At 43.2% G+C, this 22,236-nt stretch overlaps 2 protein-coding genes across 8 annotated transcripts in view; both read right to left on the reverse strand.

The window, feature by feature from the left end:
* GRB14 (growth factor receptor bound protein 14) overlaps window positions 1–5,674 on the reverse strand; it is a 50,289-nt gene extending 44,615 nt beyond the window's left edge. For 2 of the 3 annotated variants that reach the window (XM_081872227.1, XM_081872225.1), the window contains exon 1: window positions 2,729–3,111. In XM_081872227.1, the coding sequence (XP_081728353.1) occupies window positions 2,729–2,904 (176 nt within the window). In that variant the 5' untranslated portion in view covers window positions 2,905–3,111. Of the gene's footprint in view, window positions 1–2,728; window positions 3,112–5,459 lie in introns of those variants that run through there. The other variant, XM_081872226.1, reaches the window with a different exon arrangement.
* Window positions 5,675–14,832: 9,158 nt separating this feature from the next.
* Window positions 14,833–22,236, reverse strand: part of COBLL1 (cordon-bleu WH2 repeat protein like 1) — an 83,136-nt gene continuing 75,732 nt past the window's right edge. For all 5 annotated transcript variants that reach the window (XM_081870772.1, XM_081870773.1, XM_081870771.1 and 2 more), the window contains 3 exons: window positions 20,132–21,690; window positions 19,760–19,939; window positions 14,833–16,766 (listed from right to left, as the gene is read on the reverse strand). In XM_081870772.1, coding sequence (XP_081726898.1) covers window positions 16,677–16,766; window positions 19,760–19,939; window positions 20,132–21,690 — 1,829 coding nt within the window. In that variant the 3' untranslated portion in view covers window positions 14,833–16,676. The remainder of the gene's footprint in view (window positions 16,767–19,759; window positions 19,940–20,131; window positions 21,691–22,236) is intronic.

The following is a 22,236-nucleotide window of genomic DNA, read 5'->3' on the forward strand; positions in this document are numbered from 1 at the left end:
CTCATTCCAAAATATGACTGCATAAAAGGGCAACTTTAGGCTTGCATACTTACTTTGGGTAAATCCCATTTAAATTCAAATTAATATGAACACAATCCAGGGCTAGCCCTAGTATGAACCAGTATAAGAGAGCTAGTTCAGGAGGCAAATAATACAAGGGAGTCCCATTGATGGTCAGCACCATTCAAATGTTATGTTTCGCATCACAAAATGTCTTGAACTGTCCCTGGCAGGGATCAGGAGTGACATTTCAGGTAATCTCAAGTGCATTGTTTAAGATCTTTTTCCATTAAAGCTTTTAGAACAATAAAAACACGCAGTTGTGCTGATTACCCATTACCATCAGCACCATAAATACTGACGATTCTGCTTTAAAGTTACTCTTTAACTTTCCTGCTGCTCTTTACCTGCTAGGCACCTGGAAGATTTATGGCCCATAAGGAAAGTTTCTGCATTTATTAATTTCATAAATAAGCAGACAGTGAAAATTCAACAGAATAATTTATTCTGCCTTTTTACATGTACGCAATTATAAATCCATCTGACTACTTTACTACAATACAGCCTCAATAAATAAAAAAAACCATAGAATTTATATACTGCTTGATTGCGAGAAATCTCAAATGTCAAATACACAAATGTCTCTATATACAAATAAGTCTGTATAACCCATCTAATTTAAACAGTCAAAATGCAAGTCTAAAGAGAATGCTACTGGAAGAACCTGGGTGTTTTCAGACTGCCACTTTTTCAGGGGGGATCCAATCACAAACCAATAAATTCAGGTTGCAAAGTTAAAATTAATTTGAAACTCATCTACTGTTGTGTATGCTGATGGGTTTGGTTGGTCTTTTTGGGCCAGCTGGCCTCCTGTAGTTTTTGCCCCATTCTAGCTGCTGGGTGGAGCTTTTCCCTCAGTCTAGTTATGTTATAATAAAGCAAGGTTTTGTTTGAAGGCCTGGGGTATGTACAGTATTGTTTTCTCCCTGAACCAACACAACATGCACAACCATTCTCCCTCCACAACACACAAGTCAGACTTTTTTGCAATAAGGAAATGCCTTATGCCTTATTTTGCAATATGGGAAAAGCCCTGTAAAGTGGAATAACACAAGCTGCTTGACGGACGTCTGATCTCCCCACACATATCAGAATGAATGCTCCATAGGCAGCAATTATCACCTGATCTCCCCAAGAAGTTCAGTGCAAACAAATCAGGTGGTCTGGAAGCAGCCCCAGTCTCATTAAGCATGACAAAAGTGAACATGAAACAATGATGCCTCAATTCACTTTCAGAAAATTATCCTTGTCACTTGGCTCCTTGTCAGAAAGCTCTTTTGTCATGGTAAACAGAACCCAGTACTCTCTATTCCCCAGGTAAGATTTAGCAATAGAGTGCCCCACCCTTGAGTGTGGAAAATGTTATTAACATAAAAGAATGCCAATCACTATTTCACCCACTGAAATAGTAACTTTTAAAAATCCATGCAAAGTGACAGTTTGATGGGATTTTCTACCACATACCTTCAACCCAATTTTACTTCCAAAATCGAATCCAATATATAATTACACAGGCCTCCGAAAAATTTCTAGCAGTTCTGTGCTGATGTCAACCTTCCCCCAATTGTTCAAAGGCACCCAAGTTCTTTGCCTTGAGTTTCACCTAGTTCAGACAGGGCCCCTGCCAGAGATTCTTTGGCCCACAGAAGCCCAAGGGGAGATCACCTGTTCAGAAGGGAAGGATTGCAAGCTCTGATTCTTGCTGGGCGGGGGGGGGGGGTGAATAAGGATGAGGGAGGCCCTAAAAAAAAAAAGGTGAGGGGGGCTGTGGCCTTGCAGATGATGCCGGAATGACTACCAGCAGATCCAGCCAGGATGGCCAATAGCCAGAGATTAGGAGAGCTGTAGCCCAAACTGGAAGTTGTCCACCATGTTGTCCACCCCTGCTCTAAAATGAATGAACTTTCCCCCTGCTCGCCAGAGTCTTCTCTTGAGAATCTACCTGCTCATCTAATAACCCAGCATAAAAGGTAAAGGTAAAGGTAAAGGGACCCTGACTATTAGGTCCAGTCGTGGCCGACTCTGGGGTTGCGGCGCTCATCTCGCTTTACTGGCCGAGGGAGCCGGCGTACAGCTTCCGGGTCATGTGGCCAGCATGACTAAGCCCCTTCTGGCGAACCAGAGCAGCGCACGGAAACGCCGTTTACCTTCCCGCCGGAGTGGTACCTATTTATCTACTTGCACTCTGACGTGCTTTTGAACTGCTAGGTTGGCAGGAGCAGGGACCGAGCAACGGGAGCTCACCCCGTCGCGGGGATTCAAACCGCCGACCTTGTGATCGGCAAGTCCAAGGCTCTGTGGTTTAACCCACAGCCCGACCACCGTCCCTGTGACCCAGCATAGAATCATAGAATTGTGGAGCAGGAGGGAACCCCGAGGGTCATCCAGTCCAACCCCCCTGCAATGCAGGAATCTCAACTGAAGCATCCATGACACCCATCCACGACGCCTCCAGTGCTAACCAGCAGACATCTCGGCAATTGTCCTCTTCCCATCATTAAGATACACTCCCCCTGCACATGGAGGCTTCTTCCAGTAGCTCTCCCGGGGCTCTGAGCCGCCCTCTTTGCTCCCTACCTAGGATCCCTTAACTTGAAAGGATGCCCCTCCTTTGTACTTGAACCCCCTCCCCCCCTTTCCACTAGGCACCCAAAGCGGCCAGGTTTACCTGTCTTCCCTGAGGCGAGCCGAGAGGAGGGGCGGCGCTGGCGAGAGCCAAGGCGAGAGGGCGAGCTCTCCGAGGCGGCGACCCCCGCCACCCTTCGGGGAAAGTCCTCCGCGGCGCTCCACCGCAACCCTCCCCGCGCTGCTCCGCAAACCTGCCGCCACAGGGGTGGCCATCATCCCCCCCCCCACAAGCCGGTTTCTTCTGCTGCTGCCGCCGCCGCTCCTCCTCCGCTGCAGCTCCTAAAGGCACATCAGCACCCCTCCTGAACCGGTCGGGATCCCGGGGCCGGAGGTGCCCGCTGGCGGCTGCTCGAGCGCGGGAGAGACCGGCCCCGGCAGCCCCGGTTGCAGCGCACACCTTCCCTTCCTTCGCCCGGCTCTCGGCCAAGCCCCACGTGCGGCGTTCAGCGAGAAGGGGAGGAGCCGCCCGAGAAGCCAGCGAAGAGGTGATTCCCCGCGAGGAAGTCCGGGGCGGGGCTGAGGGGGGGGGGGAGAAGCCAGGGATCGGGGGGCCGGAGGGGCTGCCGCGGGCCGGAGGGGCACGGGAGGCGACCTCTCCCACCCACCCACCTAACTGGCACTTGAAACCAGATCGCGGAGGCTGAGAGAGCCACTACACACTTACCTGGGAGTAACGCCACCGACCACAATAGGACTTACTTCCGAGTAAACATGCTATGAGGGTGGATGCGCCCCCCTCACCCCACCCCATAATTGCTCTCCTGTGCTGCCAATTATTACGGAGAAGTGAATCCCATTGATTCCAGTGAGGCTTACTAGTTCCTTTAATAATCTGTCCTCATCTTTTATCTAGCGCTGCACAATTTTGTACAGTTGCACAATACCGCATTGTCATTTTAATTTATTATTATTTTTATCCTGCAAGCTGGCCCATAATGTTTTGGGAGTTTGTTTTGCCAGAGGACAGCATGTAATGAATTACATAAATAAGGGTGCATATAATTTCGCTCATGCATACCTTCTGACATTTCTCAAAAAAAATAAATGCTATTCAATAATAATAATATAATAAATTTTATTATTTATATCCTGCCTATCTGACTGGGTTGCCCCAGCCACTATGGGCAGCTTCCAATATATATAGATGTCTTCTAAAGGTTATCTTCTTGGCTCAGGGGTCGCATAATTCCATACTCTCCAACATTTCTTTGATGAGAATAGGGACATTCTAAGGAAAAGCAGGACATTCCTGGATCAAATCAGAAACTGGGAGGGCTTCTGTAAATTTGGGTCTGTCCCTGGAAAATTGGTGGGTCTGGCTCATGGAGCCTCAGCCTCTCTATACTTACTCAGAAGTCCCAATTATGTTGAAAGGACTATCCCTGGTCAACCTGTAGGTCAGGCTTCCTCAAACTCAGCCCTCCAGGTGTTTTTGGCCTACAACTCACATGATCCCTAGCTAGCAGAACCAGTAGTTGGATGATGGGAATTGTAGTCTCAAAACATCTGGAGGGCCGAGGTTGAGGAAGCCTGCTGTAGGTAAATGAGTAGCAAGCAGTGGCCCCATAGGAGGTCTCTGTGCCATGAATCCAGCCCGGTCAGCAGGGCTCCAATGAGCATTGCAGTGTTGAGGCCCATGAGCATCTCTGCTCTCACTGGATATGAGCACAGCCGTAAGAAGAGCACTGCTGGATCCGGCCAAAGGCTCATCTGGTCCAGCACTCTGTTCCACCAGATGCTTGTGAGAAGACCACCACAACCATCTGCTTCTGCAAAGAAGTATCTCTTCCTAGATAGTGTGTGTGTGTGGGGGGGGGAATTATGGCTGGATCCAGAGAAGGGTAAGCAGCAATCCACTCATGCAAGAGTCTCTCACACCCCCTCCCCCCCGCCCTGCCCAAAGCTGCTTCCCTTGCAAGACACCTTTGGAGGATGTACTGTATTGGGTGTTACCATGCAGCGCAGAGCCTGTTACACAGCCATGTTGTGCAATTCTCTTTCTTTAAATAAAGATTTTATCAAGACATTTCATAAAAGGTAAAGGGACCCCTGACCATTAGGTCCAGTTGTGACCGACTCTGGGGTTGCGGCGCTCATCTTGCTTTATTGGCCGAGGGAGCCGGTGTTCAGCTTCCGGGTCATGTGGCCAGCATGACTAAGCCGCTTTTGGCGAACCAGAGCAGCACACGGAAACACCGTTTACCTTCCCGCCAGAGCGGTACCTATTTATCTACTTGCACTTTGACATGCTTTCGAACTGCTAGGTGGGCAGGAGATGAGACTGAGCAATGGGAGCTCACCCCTTCGTGGGAATTCGAACTGCCAACCTTCTGACTGGCAAGTCCTAGGCTCTGTGTTTTAACCCACAGCGCCACCCAAGTCCCTAAAGACCTTTCATAGTTCGATACAATTAAAAAACGAACTAATCTAAACACACACAGAGAGAAGTATGCAAAGTCCCCTCTCATAGGTAGATCTTAATTTGCCCCACACTGAAAGAAAGAAACCCTACCAGCTCTCACCTGGGAGCTTCCCTTCCTTTTCCCAGCCCCCCAACCTGAGAGATCTTCCCTTCCCCTCCTCTTGCAGAGGGTCCTTCACCAACCATCCCATCACCTTCATATGTATGCAAACCCCTCCTTAACCCAGTGTAGAGGATTTAAAAACACACAAAAAGCAGAGCAAAACAAAAGCGAGAACAAAGCAGGAAAGGAAAGATAAAAATATTAAAGGAGTACATTTTTTTAAAAAAAGGAATAAAAAATGCTTACCCGCCCCCCAATATTTTATTCAAGTTGGCACCGCTGCAGCTATCCATCTGTCAGCTGTATCTATAAGAATATTCTGAAGAACTCTTGTTGTGCAATTCTATAGTATTAGCTGGCTTGCTATTTTTCAATTTCATTCACAATTTTTATTGACAATCAACCTGGTTCAAAACATCTGCATGTTGTGCCAGGGTATGTTCTTGAACAGAAGCTATTTAAAAAAAAAAAAAGGAAGAAAGCAATTCACGATCTCAGTAAATCTTACCATAGTTTGTTACTAGTTTTAAAAGAGCAAAAATAGAAAGTTTTTTTAAAAGCAGCTTGTTTGGAAAAAAAAAAGGTTTTTTTAAGGAATAAAATGTTGGCTGATGATTATTCCAGGCGTAGAATGAAAGCTTTAATGTGGCGCTATCAGTGGCATTTGTGTGAGGGGGAGCAGGATGCATGTGGTTGTGGAGTTGCTAAAAACAGAACAATCAAGAGACCAAAGGATTTATCCCCAGGCTTCCCTTTTCATGCTGCATGATGTGCCCTAGATGTGATTCTGTTTATGCAACTTACTAAGTTTATACTTTACACTTTACTGGAATGCAGTTTTTCATCCAGCCACTTGCCAGTTTTTAAAGGGAATCCCATATAAAACCAGCAATTACTTTAAGCCATTGTGTTTTATCGACACGTTTTCTATAGTTTTAATTTGAACACTGTCATAATTAAAGCTTCCTCATTTCATACAGTCAGACTGCCTGACTCACAGCCCTTTGGATTCCCTCTTTATGAAAGGACACCCACGCATATATCAATGTTCCTATAAAACCTGGTTGGCTTTAATTAAAGTGGCTCAATGTGGAGGAAGAAGTGAATGAACCCTCATATTTTTGTACCTTCCACACATCTCACCTTCTACGCTGCATTTTAAATTATCATCATCATCATCATCATCAGTCAGTCAGTCAACACAGGATTTATTCTAACATGCAGCTAGGCACTTTTTGTGCCATGTCAGAAAATGTCTGGAAGGCCAAATAATTTGTGATGCGGCTGGGCATATGGGATTTAATAAGGAGCTAGGTAGTTTCTAAAAAAGAAATGGATGAGCAAAGGAACTTGTAGGTTGAAAGGATGTACAAAGGATAGGGAACATATGGGTTAAAAGAAAGCAACATAAGCAATTTATCCTCTGCCCTGCTCAAAGCCTCCCTATGTCTGCAAGGAACTCTTTCCAAAGGCAAAGTGGTACAGTTCAGTGTTCAGCAGCCTGTGGTCCAAAAGCTGTCTCCAGAAGCTACAGTTCTCCTCAGGCCTTGCATGTGGTTCCTTCCTGCTCAGTCCTTCAGTAGAAGAACTTAGGCCTTCTACTGCTTAAAACTACTTAGCAGTTAGTGTTCTCTCTTTTTTTTAAGCAGGCCAGTTGGCAGATTAGGGGACAGGCCCTCAACTCTTCTTTCAGCTCTCTCTGCACATGTGCCTCCTTGTCCTTCCTTTTCCAACTCTTCTGTTGCTTTTAAAAATTATAACAGCAGCTACAGCGTAGGGCAGGTCTCTGTTTTGTTATGCTACAGTCCCCTCTTGAGAGTCCCATGGACTGCAAGAAGATCAAACCTATCCATTCTTAAGGAAATCAGCCCTGAGTGCTCACTGGAAGGACAGATCCTGAAGCTGAAACTCCAATACTTTGGTCACCTCATGAGAAGAGAAGACTCCCTGGAAAAGACCTTGATGTTGGGAAAGGTGGAGGGCACAAGGAGAAGGGGACGACAGAGGACGAGATGGTTGGATAGTGTTCTCGATGCTACCAGCTTGAGTTTGACTAAACTGCGGGAGGCCGTGGAAGACAGGAGTGCCTGGGATGCTCTGGTGCATGGGATCACAAAGAGGCAGACACGACTAAACGACTAAACAACTACTACAACAACACAGTCCCCCAGGTTCCTGGAGCTTTGTTCCTTATTCTTTTTGCCCTTCACTTATCCTGGAGAACTTAACCTTGAAGAAGACTCATTTCACATGACTAGACTTCTGGAACGTTTGTAGCAAAAGCATGCCATCAACAGATCACCCTAATCTGTGAAATGCTTGGGTGATGATAGAGTCATAGAATTGTAGAGTTGGAAGGAACCCTAAGGATCATCTAGTCCAACCCCCTGAAATGCAGTCCCATGTGGGGATTGAACCTGCAACCTTGGTGTCATCAGCACCTCACTCTAGCCAACTGAGTGATGTTAAAAGATTTCACCTGGGGCCAAAGGGATGCTCATGATGGTTCTTGGCACATGTCATTGGGGAGAACATTTCACTGAGGGGGAAGGGTTTTTTTGGGGGGGTGAGATAACAATGTTAAGTAAATTGTCTTGGTTGGCTAGCATGCTTTTGAAAAAGAAGTGGGCACATATAGTGTTGATCGAATCATCTGTAAATTAAAATACAGTTCAGAAGCAACTTTCCTAACTATTCTAACCATTCCTGTTAATTAAAACATCTCCATTCAGTAGTTGCTTAGGAGACATTCCAATTTCTAATCTAGCCATTTTGCTACTGCTATATAAAATAGTAGCTTTTGCAGTACAAATAATCTTTCTACTTGATGGAATCTCTAACAAGCATTTCAGCAAGCAAAAGGAACATCATGTTGTAGTTCAGAATAACCAGATGAGAAGGCTTTTTGATTATATAATATAATATTAACATATGAAACGGGGGTTTGAATCTAGATCAAAATTCAAACCATCAAATTTAAAGTGGGGTTTGACTGAGGAGCAAATAACTCTGGTGGTTATGGGATCTGAGCCACAGAAACGAAGGTCACAGATGCATCCTTCCCATGGACAATAAATCCCACTGTGTTCAGCGAAGCTTCCTCCCTAGCAACTGTATTTATTATTTTAGGATGAGGGATGTTCATATAACATTACAGTATAGGCCCCATTGAAGACAGTGGGACTTACATCTGGGTAAACAGGCATAACATTGCACTGTAAATTGCAGTATAGAAAATTGCCATTCCTAACTAAGGAGGGACGCAGGTGGCGCTGTGGGTTAAACCACAGAGCCTAGGACTTGCCGATCAGAAGGTCAGCGGTTCGAATCCCCGTGAGGGGTGAGCTCCTGTTGCTCGGTCCCAGCTCCTGCCAACCTAGCAGTTCGAAAGCATGTCAAAGTGCAAGTAGATAAATAGGTAACGCTCCGGCGGGAAGGTAAACAGCGTTTCCATGCGCTGCTCCGGTTCGCCAGAAGCGGCTTAGTCATGCTGGCCACATGACCAGCATGACTGTATGCTGGCTCCCCCGGCCAATAAAGCGAGATGAGCACCGCAACCCCAGACTCAGTCACGACTGGACCTAATGGTCAGGGGTCCCTTTACCTTAGTTAAAGGATATAACCCTATGCGTTATTATGTGGAAATTAGACCATTTGGACCCATATTACAATAAAATCCACAGAATCTCTGCAAGAGCCATCAAAATGCACAAATGTTACAGTATTTCTATCACAAGTTTCCCACATGTCTGTTTGTGGGAAAATTAGGAGAATTTAGAAATGGAGTGCACATGAATCCTCTATTGATATGTATATGTACCATTGATATGTATACCATCTCTAGGACATGGCATGACTTGGCTCTACTGCAGCCCTTCTCACTGGTTTTCTTTCTTGTTTTATACAGGATGAGATGACAAAGATGCCAGCATTGCCCAATAAATCTGTGCAAGAAGCAAATACTGTTTGACATTAAAAATCCTGCACTATTACAGCCCAATTTAAGAGGCAATTTTAGGAAGCCAGAACACACACAAAAGGCATTGACTCTCATAGACAACTTCTACCCAGGAAATTGCTCTGCTTGCCACTTTGTGATAAACCTGAAAGCATAATTAAGGCCAGTAAGTGCATTTTAGGGTTAATTTTGCAGCTGTTCGGATTGCCTTATTGTTACAGCAAAAGTGTTAAGCAAAGCATGACATCTCATTTTAGAAAGGGCAAGGTAGTCAGGCCGCAAAGTTACAGTAAGAGTTCCTGAAAATTTTCAAAGCATTAGAGAGTTATGCTTTTGCACATCACAATAGCTGTAAATTGTACAGTGTTTTCCTTCTTCCGCGCCCCCCTTATAATATTTTTCCAGCACTGGCTGACATGGTGGGAAATCAGATGTTCCCACATTCAGCCATGCAGACAGGAAGATCTCTTGAATAATAAACGCCAAAATAAATGCAACCATTAACATGAGCCTCATCTGCTGGACTTTTCAGTCTTGAAAAATCTCTGAAAACATCTCTGTCTGGAACGTAAATTGCAACGGAAGATATAAATACATAACCTTTACATCCACATGACCTCCCCGTATTTGGCAAACAGCTTTGCAGCAAACAGCTGAGATTTCTTATTTTGTGCATGTAAGTGGGACCATTTGGAAATGTCTGTCAGATTGCACTGGAGAGGACTGGTGGGTGGTGGAAGAATTAATTGCAGGCGAGTGTGTTTGCAAAGTAGAAGGTTGTTGCTAGGTTAAAAGGCTTTAAAGACTTAGGACACAAGTGCTTGATGCAAATTTGCATATGACTATTTATATGCACGGCCAGGGGTCCCTTTACCTTTACTATTTATATGCACAGGTGCAAATATACTTGAAGAGAAAAACCTCTGGCTCATGCTTGCAGGCCTTACTCTGAGTAATGGGGTGCAACATGATGCTTTGAGCCAGTACACTGGATGGACCCTCTGGAATTTAAGATTGTGAGCAGCTGGGGTCTCCATTTTGCATTGTGTCCAGCTGCTCTGTAAGCAAAGGATGAAGGGCCCCCATGAAAAGCGTATGAAAACCGCTAGTAGCATGAGTTGTGGATAAGACAGACAGCAGCTCAGTAAGGCAGGAAGTGATGGCAAAGAGGCTCTGCCTGAGGTTCTGAAGAGTCCATGGGTAGGCAAACTAAGGCCCAGGGGCCGGATCTGGCTCAATGGCCTTTTAAAGCCAGCCCGTGAACGTTCCTGGAATCAGCGTGTTTTTACATGAGTAGAATGTGTCCTTTTATTTAAAATGCATCTCTGGGTTATTTGTGGGGCACAGGAATTCGTTCATTTTTCCCCCCTTCAAAATATAGTCCGGCCCCCCACAAGGTCTGAGGGACAGTGGATCGGCCCCCTGCTGAAAATGTTTGCTGACCCCTGGAGTGGACAATATTATGTTAAGGGTGAGTTGGCTGAGTTGAATTTTGCTATTATAATGATAAATTGGGGGGAGGGAGTAGGTTCTATAGCACATAGCTGGAAAATGTTTCATAGGACTGATTTCAAATGTACCAGTGCTGCAGAGGTACATTTGAGGACAGTCCAAGATTTCACAGACAGTCCAAGATTTCAACAGGGGATACCTCCCCTCCTACCTGGAGATTCACCAAACTTCTATTACAGTGGCCTCCAAACATTTTCCCCATGGACCATTTGAAAATTGTTGAAGGTGTTGGTGGAAACCCCCCCCCCCCATTTTGCAGCCAGTGTGCTGTGTTAGATGCGGGGCGATTTTTAATTGTGTTTTAACTGCTTTTAGTTCCTGTGTTTTATTGTATTTCAGTTTAGAATTGCATAGAAAGCAAATTATAATACAATAACGCAATGTAAGAAAGACACAATTAAACAGAATTAAAAATCAGTATGTTTAATGTAATGGACATGCCATCTCCTCTGTCTTCAGCCACAAATCCAGACATGCTATGGACCACTTGAATGAGCTTACCAACCACTGGTGGTCCACAGACCACAACTTTGAAACCTTGCTCCAATATACCATAAAAGTAAATATAAACAAAACTGAAAATTTGACATTAAAAAAAACAGAGAGAAAATTATAGTCATTGCTATTAAAAGATGGAGTCATCTCCTTTGCTTTCCTCAAGGTTGGAATAATTCAAAAATAGCAGAAGACATTTGGGGCTTTTCAGGTAAGTTGTGAACTCCTTTTGGCTTCCTCATCAGATTTTTTATTCTCCTTCAATTAACAATGTAGATACTAAATATGCATAAGTTGTATGAAGTCCTTAATGTTTTATTGTGTTTTTAATATCCTGTTGGAAGCCGCCCAGAGTGGCTGGGGAGGCCCCGCCATATAGGTGGGGTATAAGTAATAAATAAAATAAAACAACAACTTTTGAGAACCCTAGCTGTCAGTGGTGGATGAGGCTACTGGACCTGATAAGACTTTGCAGATCACAGGGTCATGGTCAAAAAAATATCATAGGAGTTGGCCAAGTTGCTTTTGTTTTCTCCCTTTCTTCCTCTCTTGTAAAGATACTGTGCCTTGCTTTGGTTCAGAAGCGGTTCCTGCTGTCACCAGATATTCAAAGTTGTATTAATACATCTAAGTATCTTACCTTGGTTGAGAAGGGGTCCCTGTTTTCAGAATTTCTCATGTGGCTTCATGCCATCATAGCTGTGTGCGCACTGTTTTTCTTAGGCTCACAAAGCCCTCTATGTGTTGTAGTGAATGCTGAGAGAGGAATGATCTTGTCTTCTGCAGGAGGGGGATCCATAGCTGGGATGGCTTTGAATGCAGGAAGTCCCACTTTCACTTCCTGACAACTCCAGCTAAAACGATCAGGTGACAGGAAAGAGTCGCTCCCAGTCAGAATTGACAGTGCTGGGCTAGATGCAGTCTCAGCTGATGCAAGGCAGTTTCTTGTTACTGAGCACCCTTGCATGATGCACTCTCCTATTGCCAGTCTCTGGGTCTCAAATGGATGTGAGCACAGGCCACGTTTGGAAAGGACACAAAGGTCTGGTAGTCCTTTAAAGAATTAGGGCAGACAACCTGTTTATTGAAACATTCACCCAATTTTTTTGCAGCTAGACTGCTGGCTGCTTAGCAAGCATTCATTCTGGTCTGTGGAGAGGATAGCATTGTGTCAAAGCAAGTGTTATCCCCCAGTTTCCACTACATTTTCCCATTTCCCTTACTGCAAAAAGTCTGTCATTTGAGGGGAGCAGGTTTGTAGTGCACGACTTCCCAATCAAATACAATTGTGCAACCTGAATTTGGCCATATGTGATTCAACATCAAAAGAGTGACAGCCTGGAAAACAGGGGTTTTTTAAAAACACACACCAGAAAACCACATTTGCCTTGGTGACCATTTCCATTATTATAACCAGATAACCATCAGGCTCACTGGCAGGTATTTATTTCCAGCTGATATTATAGAATATTGTTAGTGTTTATTTATAGCTGCTACAGTTATTCCGCACAATTACCCCCTACCGCATTTCTTTAATAGCAATTAGACAGGTTGCCTGTGATTAGAAACTGTAAACTATTTGGATGAACTTCACACTTCAAAGTGATTCTCCATCCCTTGAATCTTTTAGCATTTCATTCAACACGAGATCGTTCTACGAAAAGAAAATCCAAATTTAGGTTCTAGGAAACACAGGAGGTCTTCTGCCTGCTGTGCCTCTTTCCCTAATTGTGTCAAATTATAGAAGCAGAACCCTGTACTATTTTTGCATTTTAGCTGAGACAACTGAGAATTTTTAATGTGCTGTTCTCAGCATGTTACACATCTGCGCCTTAGCAGCAAAATTGAGTATTCAATATTTGTAAAATTCTTCTCATATTAATTGCCTCTAAGGTCTGGCCAGCAAGCAGTCTCAGGGAATCCTACCTTTTCTCATATGAACCTGCCCTGGGCTAAGGGCAGACAACATGGTTTCTACCAGGAGCAAGACCCTTTTAAATAATAATAATAATAATAATGTTCCTTTTTGGTCACTTTTCAGAGACATATAAAAATAATTGATATGTAAAGCAAGATGATTTTGTGCACACAGGCTTGAATTGATGGAATCAGCCGCTATGTTGCTAGTCAATTAGTAGGCATGCACCTGTTTAGTGTGGACCTTGGCAATTTCGCCTCCCAGCATTGCCTGGGAAGAGCCATTGCTCAGTGACAGAACACATTTGAATGCAGAAAGTCTCGTTTTCAATTCCTTGCATGCACCTACAGGCCAGTTATAGAACCTAAGGTAGCAAAGGATGGGAAAGGCGTTAAGGATAATGATTTAATTTCCTGAAATGGGAATGTTTACTTATGTTAAATTACTGCGTACCTTTAACACGGGTGTCTCTCTCCCCCCCCCCCCCCCGGGCAGTAGCTCTCATGCAATTGGCTGACTGTGAATCCCATGACAGAAGCATCCCATTTCTGTTGTGACTATTATTCCAGTAAATGTTGTTTTTTAACCACTTTCTGTTTCGTGTGGTGAATGAAAGAGAGAGGGGAGAATGGCTGCTGAGAGAGGCTTCTCAGGCTACTACTGAGGACAGTGTTGTGCCAGTGTGATCTGTCTGAAGTGAAACAGACTTGTTCCGGCACTGACGGAAAGCCCAATGGAAAATTCCACCAGCGAAGGGACTGATAAGTGCTCTTAGGTCCTCTTGCCCTGATTCTATACCCCCCTCTTCAGTGTTGGGGGATCCTTTGAAACCAGCTTCATAAAGTCTTCTGTCTATGTGAGAGGCATCGGTATATTTAATTTCATTCTCTTTATCTTTCATCATTACCAACCTTTACCAACTGTGATGTTTTATGTCAACATAGTATACAGCTACAACTACACTCTTCTTTTTACTACGCAAATGAGGCATAGTCCTTTTCCACCTCTCCTCTATTCTATCTGTGATTGTTCTTGCTGCTTCATTGAACTTGTTTCACTTTATCTTTCTCTGCTTGCAAGTAACCAAAATGGGATACTCATCTGGAAATAATGCCTTGAATAACAGTTTTTTATACTTCCATCTCGCTACTGGAAATGCCACACAAGACATCCAAAATGTTCATCTAATTTATAGCTCCATTGCATTAGTGACTCAGGCAGCAAACCTATGTTTGGTGCTGCTTACCAGGAGCTACAAGGGGAAATGGTGAGGTCAGAGGGTGCAACCATACAGGTTAAACCAATACAGCAGGCATAGGCAAACTCAGCCCTCCAGATGTTTTGGGACTACAACTTCCATCATCCCTAGCTAACAGGACCAGTGGTCAGGGATGATGGGAATTGTAGTCTCAAAACATCTGGAGGGCAGAGTTTGTCTATGCCTACGATACAGCATTGCTGCTGGTGCATTTGCATCAAATCAACCTCGTTGCCATCTCACCTACTGCCAGTAATGAGCAGTGATGTGGCCAATCAAAGGTCAGGTATGTAACAAAGTCATTCCTTTAGTTACCAACTGTGTATTGCATGCCTTCCTTCATTCTGGAAGTCCGGGGGGGGGGTGAGGGGAGAGTGAGCGAGCGAGCGTAGGAGCTTACATGATTTTTTTGGGGGGGGGAATAACAAGAATGTTCTAAAACGGTAAGTCGTTCAACGTAATCTTTTAAGAATGAAACTAAATACAATTACTTTTATTTAACAAAACCGTAATTATTTAGAAAATATCCCAGTATTTGCAGCATATATCTACAAATTCAGTTGCTTGATCAGAACTAGGATCACAAATAGATCTTGTCACACAAATGCAACATTAATTGGACAGGAAAAGATGAACAGAAAAAGAAGCGCCGCTGAGCATTTTGCTGTCTTGCACATAGCTGCTCAACCTAACATGTCTATTTCAGTAGCAATTTTTAAATTTCACAACTGTAGAATTTATTAGACTCGTAAAACTACTTCATTGACATTGTGTTGTTTAAAGTGTCATTAAAGAAGCTTTTATAATGCAGAAATCACCACCACCTCTTCTCCTACTTACAAAAAGAGGAGTTTGGGCTTTATTTTGTTTTGCATCCCCTAGCTTTAATTTTTTGAACTTAAAAGAAATATTTTAAAAGTTACCTAAACGTGAAATAAGATACTGTTTTTTTCTGAGAACAAGAATAAATTAAACTTGGTAGCTCTGGGCCAATGGCCTTGAGAATGCCTCAAGCTGTACCTGAGCCACAGTCCTCTTTTCCTTACCCATAAATTTGTATCAAGTGCCAAATAAGGTTCTGGAGTCCTCACTGCAGTTCAGAGCTGTATTAGCTCTCGAGAGAGCGCTGCATGTCAGCTAACAAAATTTCCCATATGCTTCATTCTGCAGATCCCTGCCCGTGCCAGCACACCCCCCTCCCTATTTTTGCTCAGCCATCACACTTGCAGCACGCTGAGAGCATGGGGTATGCTAAAGGTAAGCACAGGACAGTAAGAAAATAAACACTGATTCCTATTCATACCTACTACCTGTTACATTTTAGATTGCGCAAATCTGCCCTCAACGATTCAGCTCATAGAGCAAGGCCAGAGAACCTGTGGCCTTCCAGATGCAACGCCCACCATCCCTGACCACTGGTGATGCTGGTTGGGGCTGAGGGAGCTGGAATTGTACCACATCTGGCCTCAGTTTCCCTGCCCTGTCCTAGAGGTTGCTAAAAAGTACTCTTACCATGCTGCTCAGATTCTTCTATAGAGGCCTGGGATGCTGACCAAGTTACTGCCTTTGGAAAACAACTGCGATTTTATCAGCATTGTTACAGCAGTTAAGGCACTTTCTAGTGTGCATGAAAACACCGTATAACAATGCTAGTATTTATAAGAAAACTCACCTTCTATTTTATTTCTTCACTTTGGTACTGGAAAATATACAAAGGCCAATAATGCTAATCCTAAAAAGACATGATCCAGCCAAAGTTAAGCACTTCTAAACCCTACTGATTTGAATACAGAACTTAAGCAATCGATGGGATTCTGAAGCAGCATGACTTTGGATGGATCTTGTCCTGCATTTTTAGCAGAAGGAAAGGAAACTTGTGCAACTGCATTTCTAGAGAGTACAGCAATAAATTTCCAAGGCAACAGGTGTCAGAACTGTGCATGTAAATTCATGCATTTGTGAACAATATTATTAGGCAGTTAAGAGCTTCATACATTAGCATCATACAACATATTGCTAAACATAATTAATTAAGGTTAAAGTGGAAATCAACATTACCAGATCACAGCAGCAAAAGAACGAAACTTTTATGCCATGTTATGCGTTCTGAAGCAGCAGTTTCAGCTTTAAAAGGGCGAAAAAAATATTGCTATAAATTATATCTATTCTAATAACTCTTTCAGGACTTCCATGAAGTTTCTGTGCTTCACTTGACAATATATACCATCGCAACCTTGCATTTACACACAGTCATCAGCAATATGCAATTAACCGTAGTTTTATGCAGTAGTGGATAAAGTGCAAAATATTTGGTACGAAGTCCTAGTGATTGTTGTATCTTGCTTCTACGGACACTGAGGAATTGAGACTGGATCTTCCGTTAATGGCAACTGTATTTGACGGAGGTGCAACCTGAGAGAGAAAATAAGGTAGTCAGGTAGATGGAAGACCTCATGCAAAATGGAAGTCACCCACCAGTTAATTTATAATTGCAACTGTTTTGAATGCTGTCACTGAGAGTAGAGCTGCTGAAATAAACTGGGCCTATGCATCAGTCAATTAGAGTTCCTTAGGAAGGGCGGGATAAAATGCAGCTACATGAACAGATCTACTTACACCCTCCTCTCCAGAAAGGTCTGATGCATCTTATACTAATTTAAGTGTCAAAATGCTGGGAAACTCAATTCACCACCTGGGTACATCAATAGATGTTACTCTGCCTTAGGTCCAATTGCCATATTACTAGGGATCTTCGGGGCACACCAGAAATTTAAGAGAGGTGCATGGTTGTTCCACAAAAATGCATGGCCTGCCTTTGTTGAGCTAGAGTCATAGCCACTGAAGAGCTACACCCCTGTGGCTCAGTTTCACAAAGCCTATATAATATTGGTTATGTTTGTGTGGTAAGAATTCATATGGTAACCAGCCTAGGAAAGAGACTCAGGCACTGAGCTTTCATATATACTGTACTTTTCTGTGTATAAGACTAGGTTTTCTTACTCTAAAATAATGTTTAAAATCTGGGGTTGTCTTATACATGGATGTAAGTCCCCCCATTTTCTTAAATCGAAGACTCCCAAAATAGGCGTCTTATACATGGAAAAATAACAGTATATATGCCTGTCAGTGTTTTTAGCCAATGATTAAAGCCAGAGCTATGATTGTTAAGTGAGTTGTTTGGACACCAAGCAATAGGAATTTATTACTTGTTTCTCTTTTAATTCTTGCTCCAATTTGTGGTTTCATGTTCCCCACAAAGCTGATTACTTTAATGATGTCACTACACACTTGCCTCGCTCCTGTCTGCTAAAGCTCAACTGATTTTCAACATCACTAAGTAAAAGCTAGCTAGTTGAAACAGTCTGATCAAACATAGGGTTCAATATGCACTCAGCCGCATGAAAAATATATAAAACCCATGTTTCCAAACCACACGAGTGATTATTTATCTGGAGAACATTTATTTCTTGCCACGTCACTAATTTTACTGTGCACTGTAGACTAGGGCTGGGTGGAAGGTTAATTTGGACCCGCTGACAGATCATTGGATGACTTGCAGTAGATTTGGCTCTGGCTAGAATTTTCTCAGATGTAAATTTTTGTCATTGTAAATGACAGCCATCCCAGTGCATGTTTTGTGGGGTGGGGCACAGGTAACTGGGCTCTGCCCATTGAGCCACCATTTTGCATCTGGCTTTGTTCTTCACCAAGCCACTGTTTTCCAATTGGCTCAAATTGGTTCTGGAACCTCCAGGTTCTAGTTTTTTTAAAACATAGTTCCAAGCAAGCAAGTTTGCAGATGCCTGCTGAAGACAATACAATGGGCCTATGCATTCATTTGATTATTAAACTGAAAGTAATGCCTTAAGATGTGTGAGCCCAAGGGAAACTAACAGGGAGAGTTCAGTCATATGATGGAAATATTCTGGAGAGAGAGAAATAGTTTCAAACCCCAACCTCATTTGACCCATTTGGTTAGCAATTACTGCAAGCTTTATTCAGCAGGAATAAAACTGCAGCACAAAAGACCACAGAGTTTGGCTCTGTACCCTAACGAGTTATTAAAGCAAGTGGGGGGGGGGGCAAATGCTTGGCTGAATGCAGTGGCAATTTTTGCCTTGTTTCTTGAATGCTTGGCGGATGCTGAGAGCACCTGACAGACCTTTTACCCAATTTAATAGCACAAAGCATTAGCCGAACTTTGCCATTTAAATAGGAGTTAAATGTCCTTTCACTTGTTCTTCACACACAAGTGAATGCAGTAACTTTGGGTCTGCTGACTTAAGTGTTTAATTCTTTCCCCGTGCAATACGCCTTGTTTTAAAAGTTGCAGCAACGTTTTACAGACACTGTCTGACTTCATCTTCACAAGAGGCTTAAAAATAAATTTGATACCACACTTTTCTCACCCCAGCTTCACTTCTTCATACTGTAAGATAGTGAATTAGCACAGTCATTATCATGCTACTTTGAAAGAAAGAAAAATGGTCTCTTAAACAGAATATAACTGAGGGAAACTTGAAACTCCTAGAAAAAAATGACTTATACTTGATTATGTCAATACTGTCTGCATTCTTTGGTACTTGCTCTCCTTATGATGCTTCCTGGGAAGCGATTCATAAATTCATTAATTAAACAAATGTGGGATGGCATAGGAGGTGACAAGTGAGAGAGACAAAGTGGGATTAAATTTTGCATAGCACAAGAATAACAAAAGCAGAGAAGGAAGGAGATATTTAACTATATATGCAGTTTGGGCTGCAGAGCTTTAAAAAGGCATCTCTCATGACCATATTCTAGTCATGGAGAATTCATAATAGGATAATATGGCGGGGCACTGTCAGAATAATTTAAAAAGTTCATCTTCTTGCCACAAACCAAATAAAGCACTCTTTTTTAAAAAAAAAAAAAAAAGACCCCAGGATATTCAATTTCCAGCTCTATATGGATGCCTTCTTTCCCCTAACTGATGAAATACCTTTCTGAAATCTGAGACAGGAAAGCAGAGCATTAGCAAGGAATTTTCAAATTCTGAAGACAGGTAGGAGAGGCAAGGTCCTTTTGACCTTGATCTTTAAAGCTTCTTCCTAACAGCTGTTTCAATGGAGGATTTGGCAGAGGGAATCAGCCCATACACTTTATGCCAAATGTATGTTTAAGGGAAAAGCTGTATACACTCTTTCCTTTACTCAAAGCCAGCAAGAACATTTTGCAACCAGTCCTTACATCTCCCCTATTGGCACTATTCAGAAATCACACTCGTGAGATTCCTTCAACAAGATTAATGCCAGCACCGATTGCTATGGTGATTTTGAAAGTAAGCACTGTAAATCCATTGTTATTTATTTTAATGATGAGAAGGAAAAGGAAAGGGGAGAGGAGGGGAAAAAACCCAACCACCTCACCCTTCTCAATTTGGCAGCAGCTTCTCCCGAGCGGATTGCAGCCAGCAAGCTCTGGTGGATCTGTTCCGGGTCAGGGCGCTGGAGAGCCGCAGCAATCCCTCTCTGACAGACGGCAGTTGTTGGGTGGCCAGATAAAGAGGGCACCTGCCTATTTTGCTCATTGGTTGCACAATTATTTTTCTGTTGGAAGAAGAAGAAAGAAAACCATTGCCCCGAGTGAGCTCACGCTACCTTAGACAGCAACACGCAATGCAATGCACACTTTTAGTGAACGACAGAACAGTTCTATGTCATTTTGCAAAATGCCAAGATATATGCATGTATGAAAGCACTGCGTGGAAGTTGAGGACAAATGTTATTGTTGGGTTTTACCTTGTCTGCAAAATTCTGCTGCAGCTGTCCAGTTGGGCTCTGTAGAGGAGAATGGTTCTTTATCTCCGTGTTGGGCACTGATGAGGAAAGGTCAAGGGACAATTGCTCTTTCAGTGGCCTGGGTGCACATGTTTTGCTGAACGACTGCGACCTCCTAACTGCCGAAGATACAGCAAGAGCAAAAGGTGACGGCCTGGAGCTGGAATACGGTTGCGGCAAAACGAAAGTCCTCAGGGTTTTCAGATTTAATGGAGGAGGCTGGGAGCAGGGGGAATTCAGAGGTTTGGGCATTGTTACAGGAGGAGTGGTGACTTTTGTCTTTTCCTCGCTGTGTCCGTTTTCAGTCTTTTCCTCTACTAATTGAGAAGGAACAGTAACTGTCCTAGGAAATGGAAAAGAAGTATGATCTGGCGAGGCCAACTTTTTTTCTGGCTCCATAGTCTTAGCTTCGTTTTGCGTAGAGCTACTAATGGAATTGCTTCTTGCAATCGCAGACGTTACATAATGAGAAGAAGCTCTCTTTTGCATCTGTAAATAGAAGTTGCTTGGTTTTGCTGTAGGACTTAAGATCCTTGGTTTTTCTTGCACCGGTGGGGGCGGACTTTTCTTCTCCGTGCTTAGCACAAATGGAGCTGCAACATGTTGCGGACCAGGTCTGTAATTCTCCCCTTCCATTTTCCTGCCTTCGGCATTAGGGAGAGGAACTGTGGCATTATCAGCACTGTATGTTTTATGCAGTGAATCGTTCCCTAGCAACGTAACTTCATGTCTAAAAACAGGTCCTGTTGGGCTCAGGCTTTTGGAGTTATTAAGCATTTCTGTTTGCATACCAAATTCCTGGGAATTCTCCTTGGGAGACATGTGCAAGTGGGCCGCTTCCCGATCCTCTGCAGTGTCGGACTCCCAATTCTTCACTATCTCCAGAGATTTTGGAGGCACTATTTTATAGGTAGTCATTCCAACTTTGGGTATGTAGTCTCTTGTAATCTCATTGGAAGGTTTAGGTTTAGGTTTAGAGTCTTGCCAGTGAGGTGGGTAACCTTTTGGAGGAGAACTAGCAGGGTTTTTGATGACTTTCTGTGGTAAAATGGGGCTATCCTTTTCAATTGTGTTATATTGGTTGTCGTTAGAATTTGCTCTGTCATGCGCCGATTGTTCCCTCTGTTGGTTGAACTCTGTCATAGTTCCTACGGTCTCATGTACCCTGCTGAGGAGCCCTGAGGGTTGGTTCTCCTGAGCTGACTTGTGCAGGTGAGTTGAATCTTTGCGTGTGACCAGTTGGCAGCCTTGAGGACCAGTACTCTCCCTTACTTCAGTCTGACCCAAATTACCGTCGGGTGGGGTTGCCTGAATTGCAACATCCTGAGTCTTTACTGTCTCCACAATGGACTGATCCCATTGTTTATCTTGCACCCCTAGACATGCTTGAGGGCTGCATTCCTGATTTATGACTATGTTATTTTGATATGCTTGGCAGTTCAATGATTCAAGCTTGTTACTTTCTCTCACATCAATATTACTTTCTTCTGTTGGAGGAAGAAATTTTGCTTCACTGTGACCTTTATAAAAAAAAGGAAACAAAAATTTGAAATTAGCATTAGGATCAAGTTGTTTGAATCATGAATCACTCTTTTTCATTCCAAATTGTATTAAAATGGAGCTAAACTTTCCCAGAGTACAGCTTTTTGGTACATAGCTTTTGTAGTCTTAAGTATATGTCATAGTATATGTCATATGACAGACATGAGAGGTTTTTAAAATATTAAAAATATACATATGCTTTATATTCAGGTTTCTCTGAGCAACTGCAAGGACCCATCAATACCACTTAGGAAAAAAATTGTGGAAGACTCCTTTACATTTGCCATTCACACAATGGGCTGCATCCAATGTAACACTACATGAATGTTCCTTCAGTGCAAGGATTTCTGCCTCCCCGACGTACCTCCAGGGGGAATTCCCATTGTGCAAGCAGAAATCTTTTGTGCTGATGGGACACTGTAGTCGGATACCACCTGGTATGTTTGAACAGACACCAACAACATTGCCAGGATTCCGCTGGCAATTGTGCAAATACATCTTGCACAAATAACAATATAAATTTA

This window comes from Podarcis erhardii (assembly GCF_964252035.2).
Source record: "Podarcis erhardii genome assembly, chromosome: 1".
Classification (NCBI taxonomy): domain Eukaryota; kingdom Metazoa; phylum Chordata; class Lepidosauria; order Squamata; family Lacertidae; genus Podarcis; species Podarcis erhardii.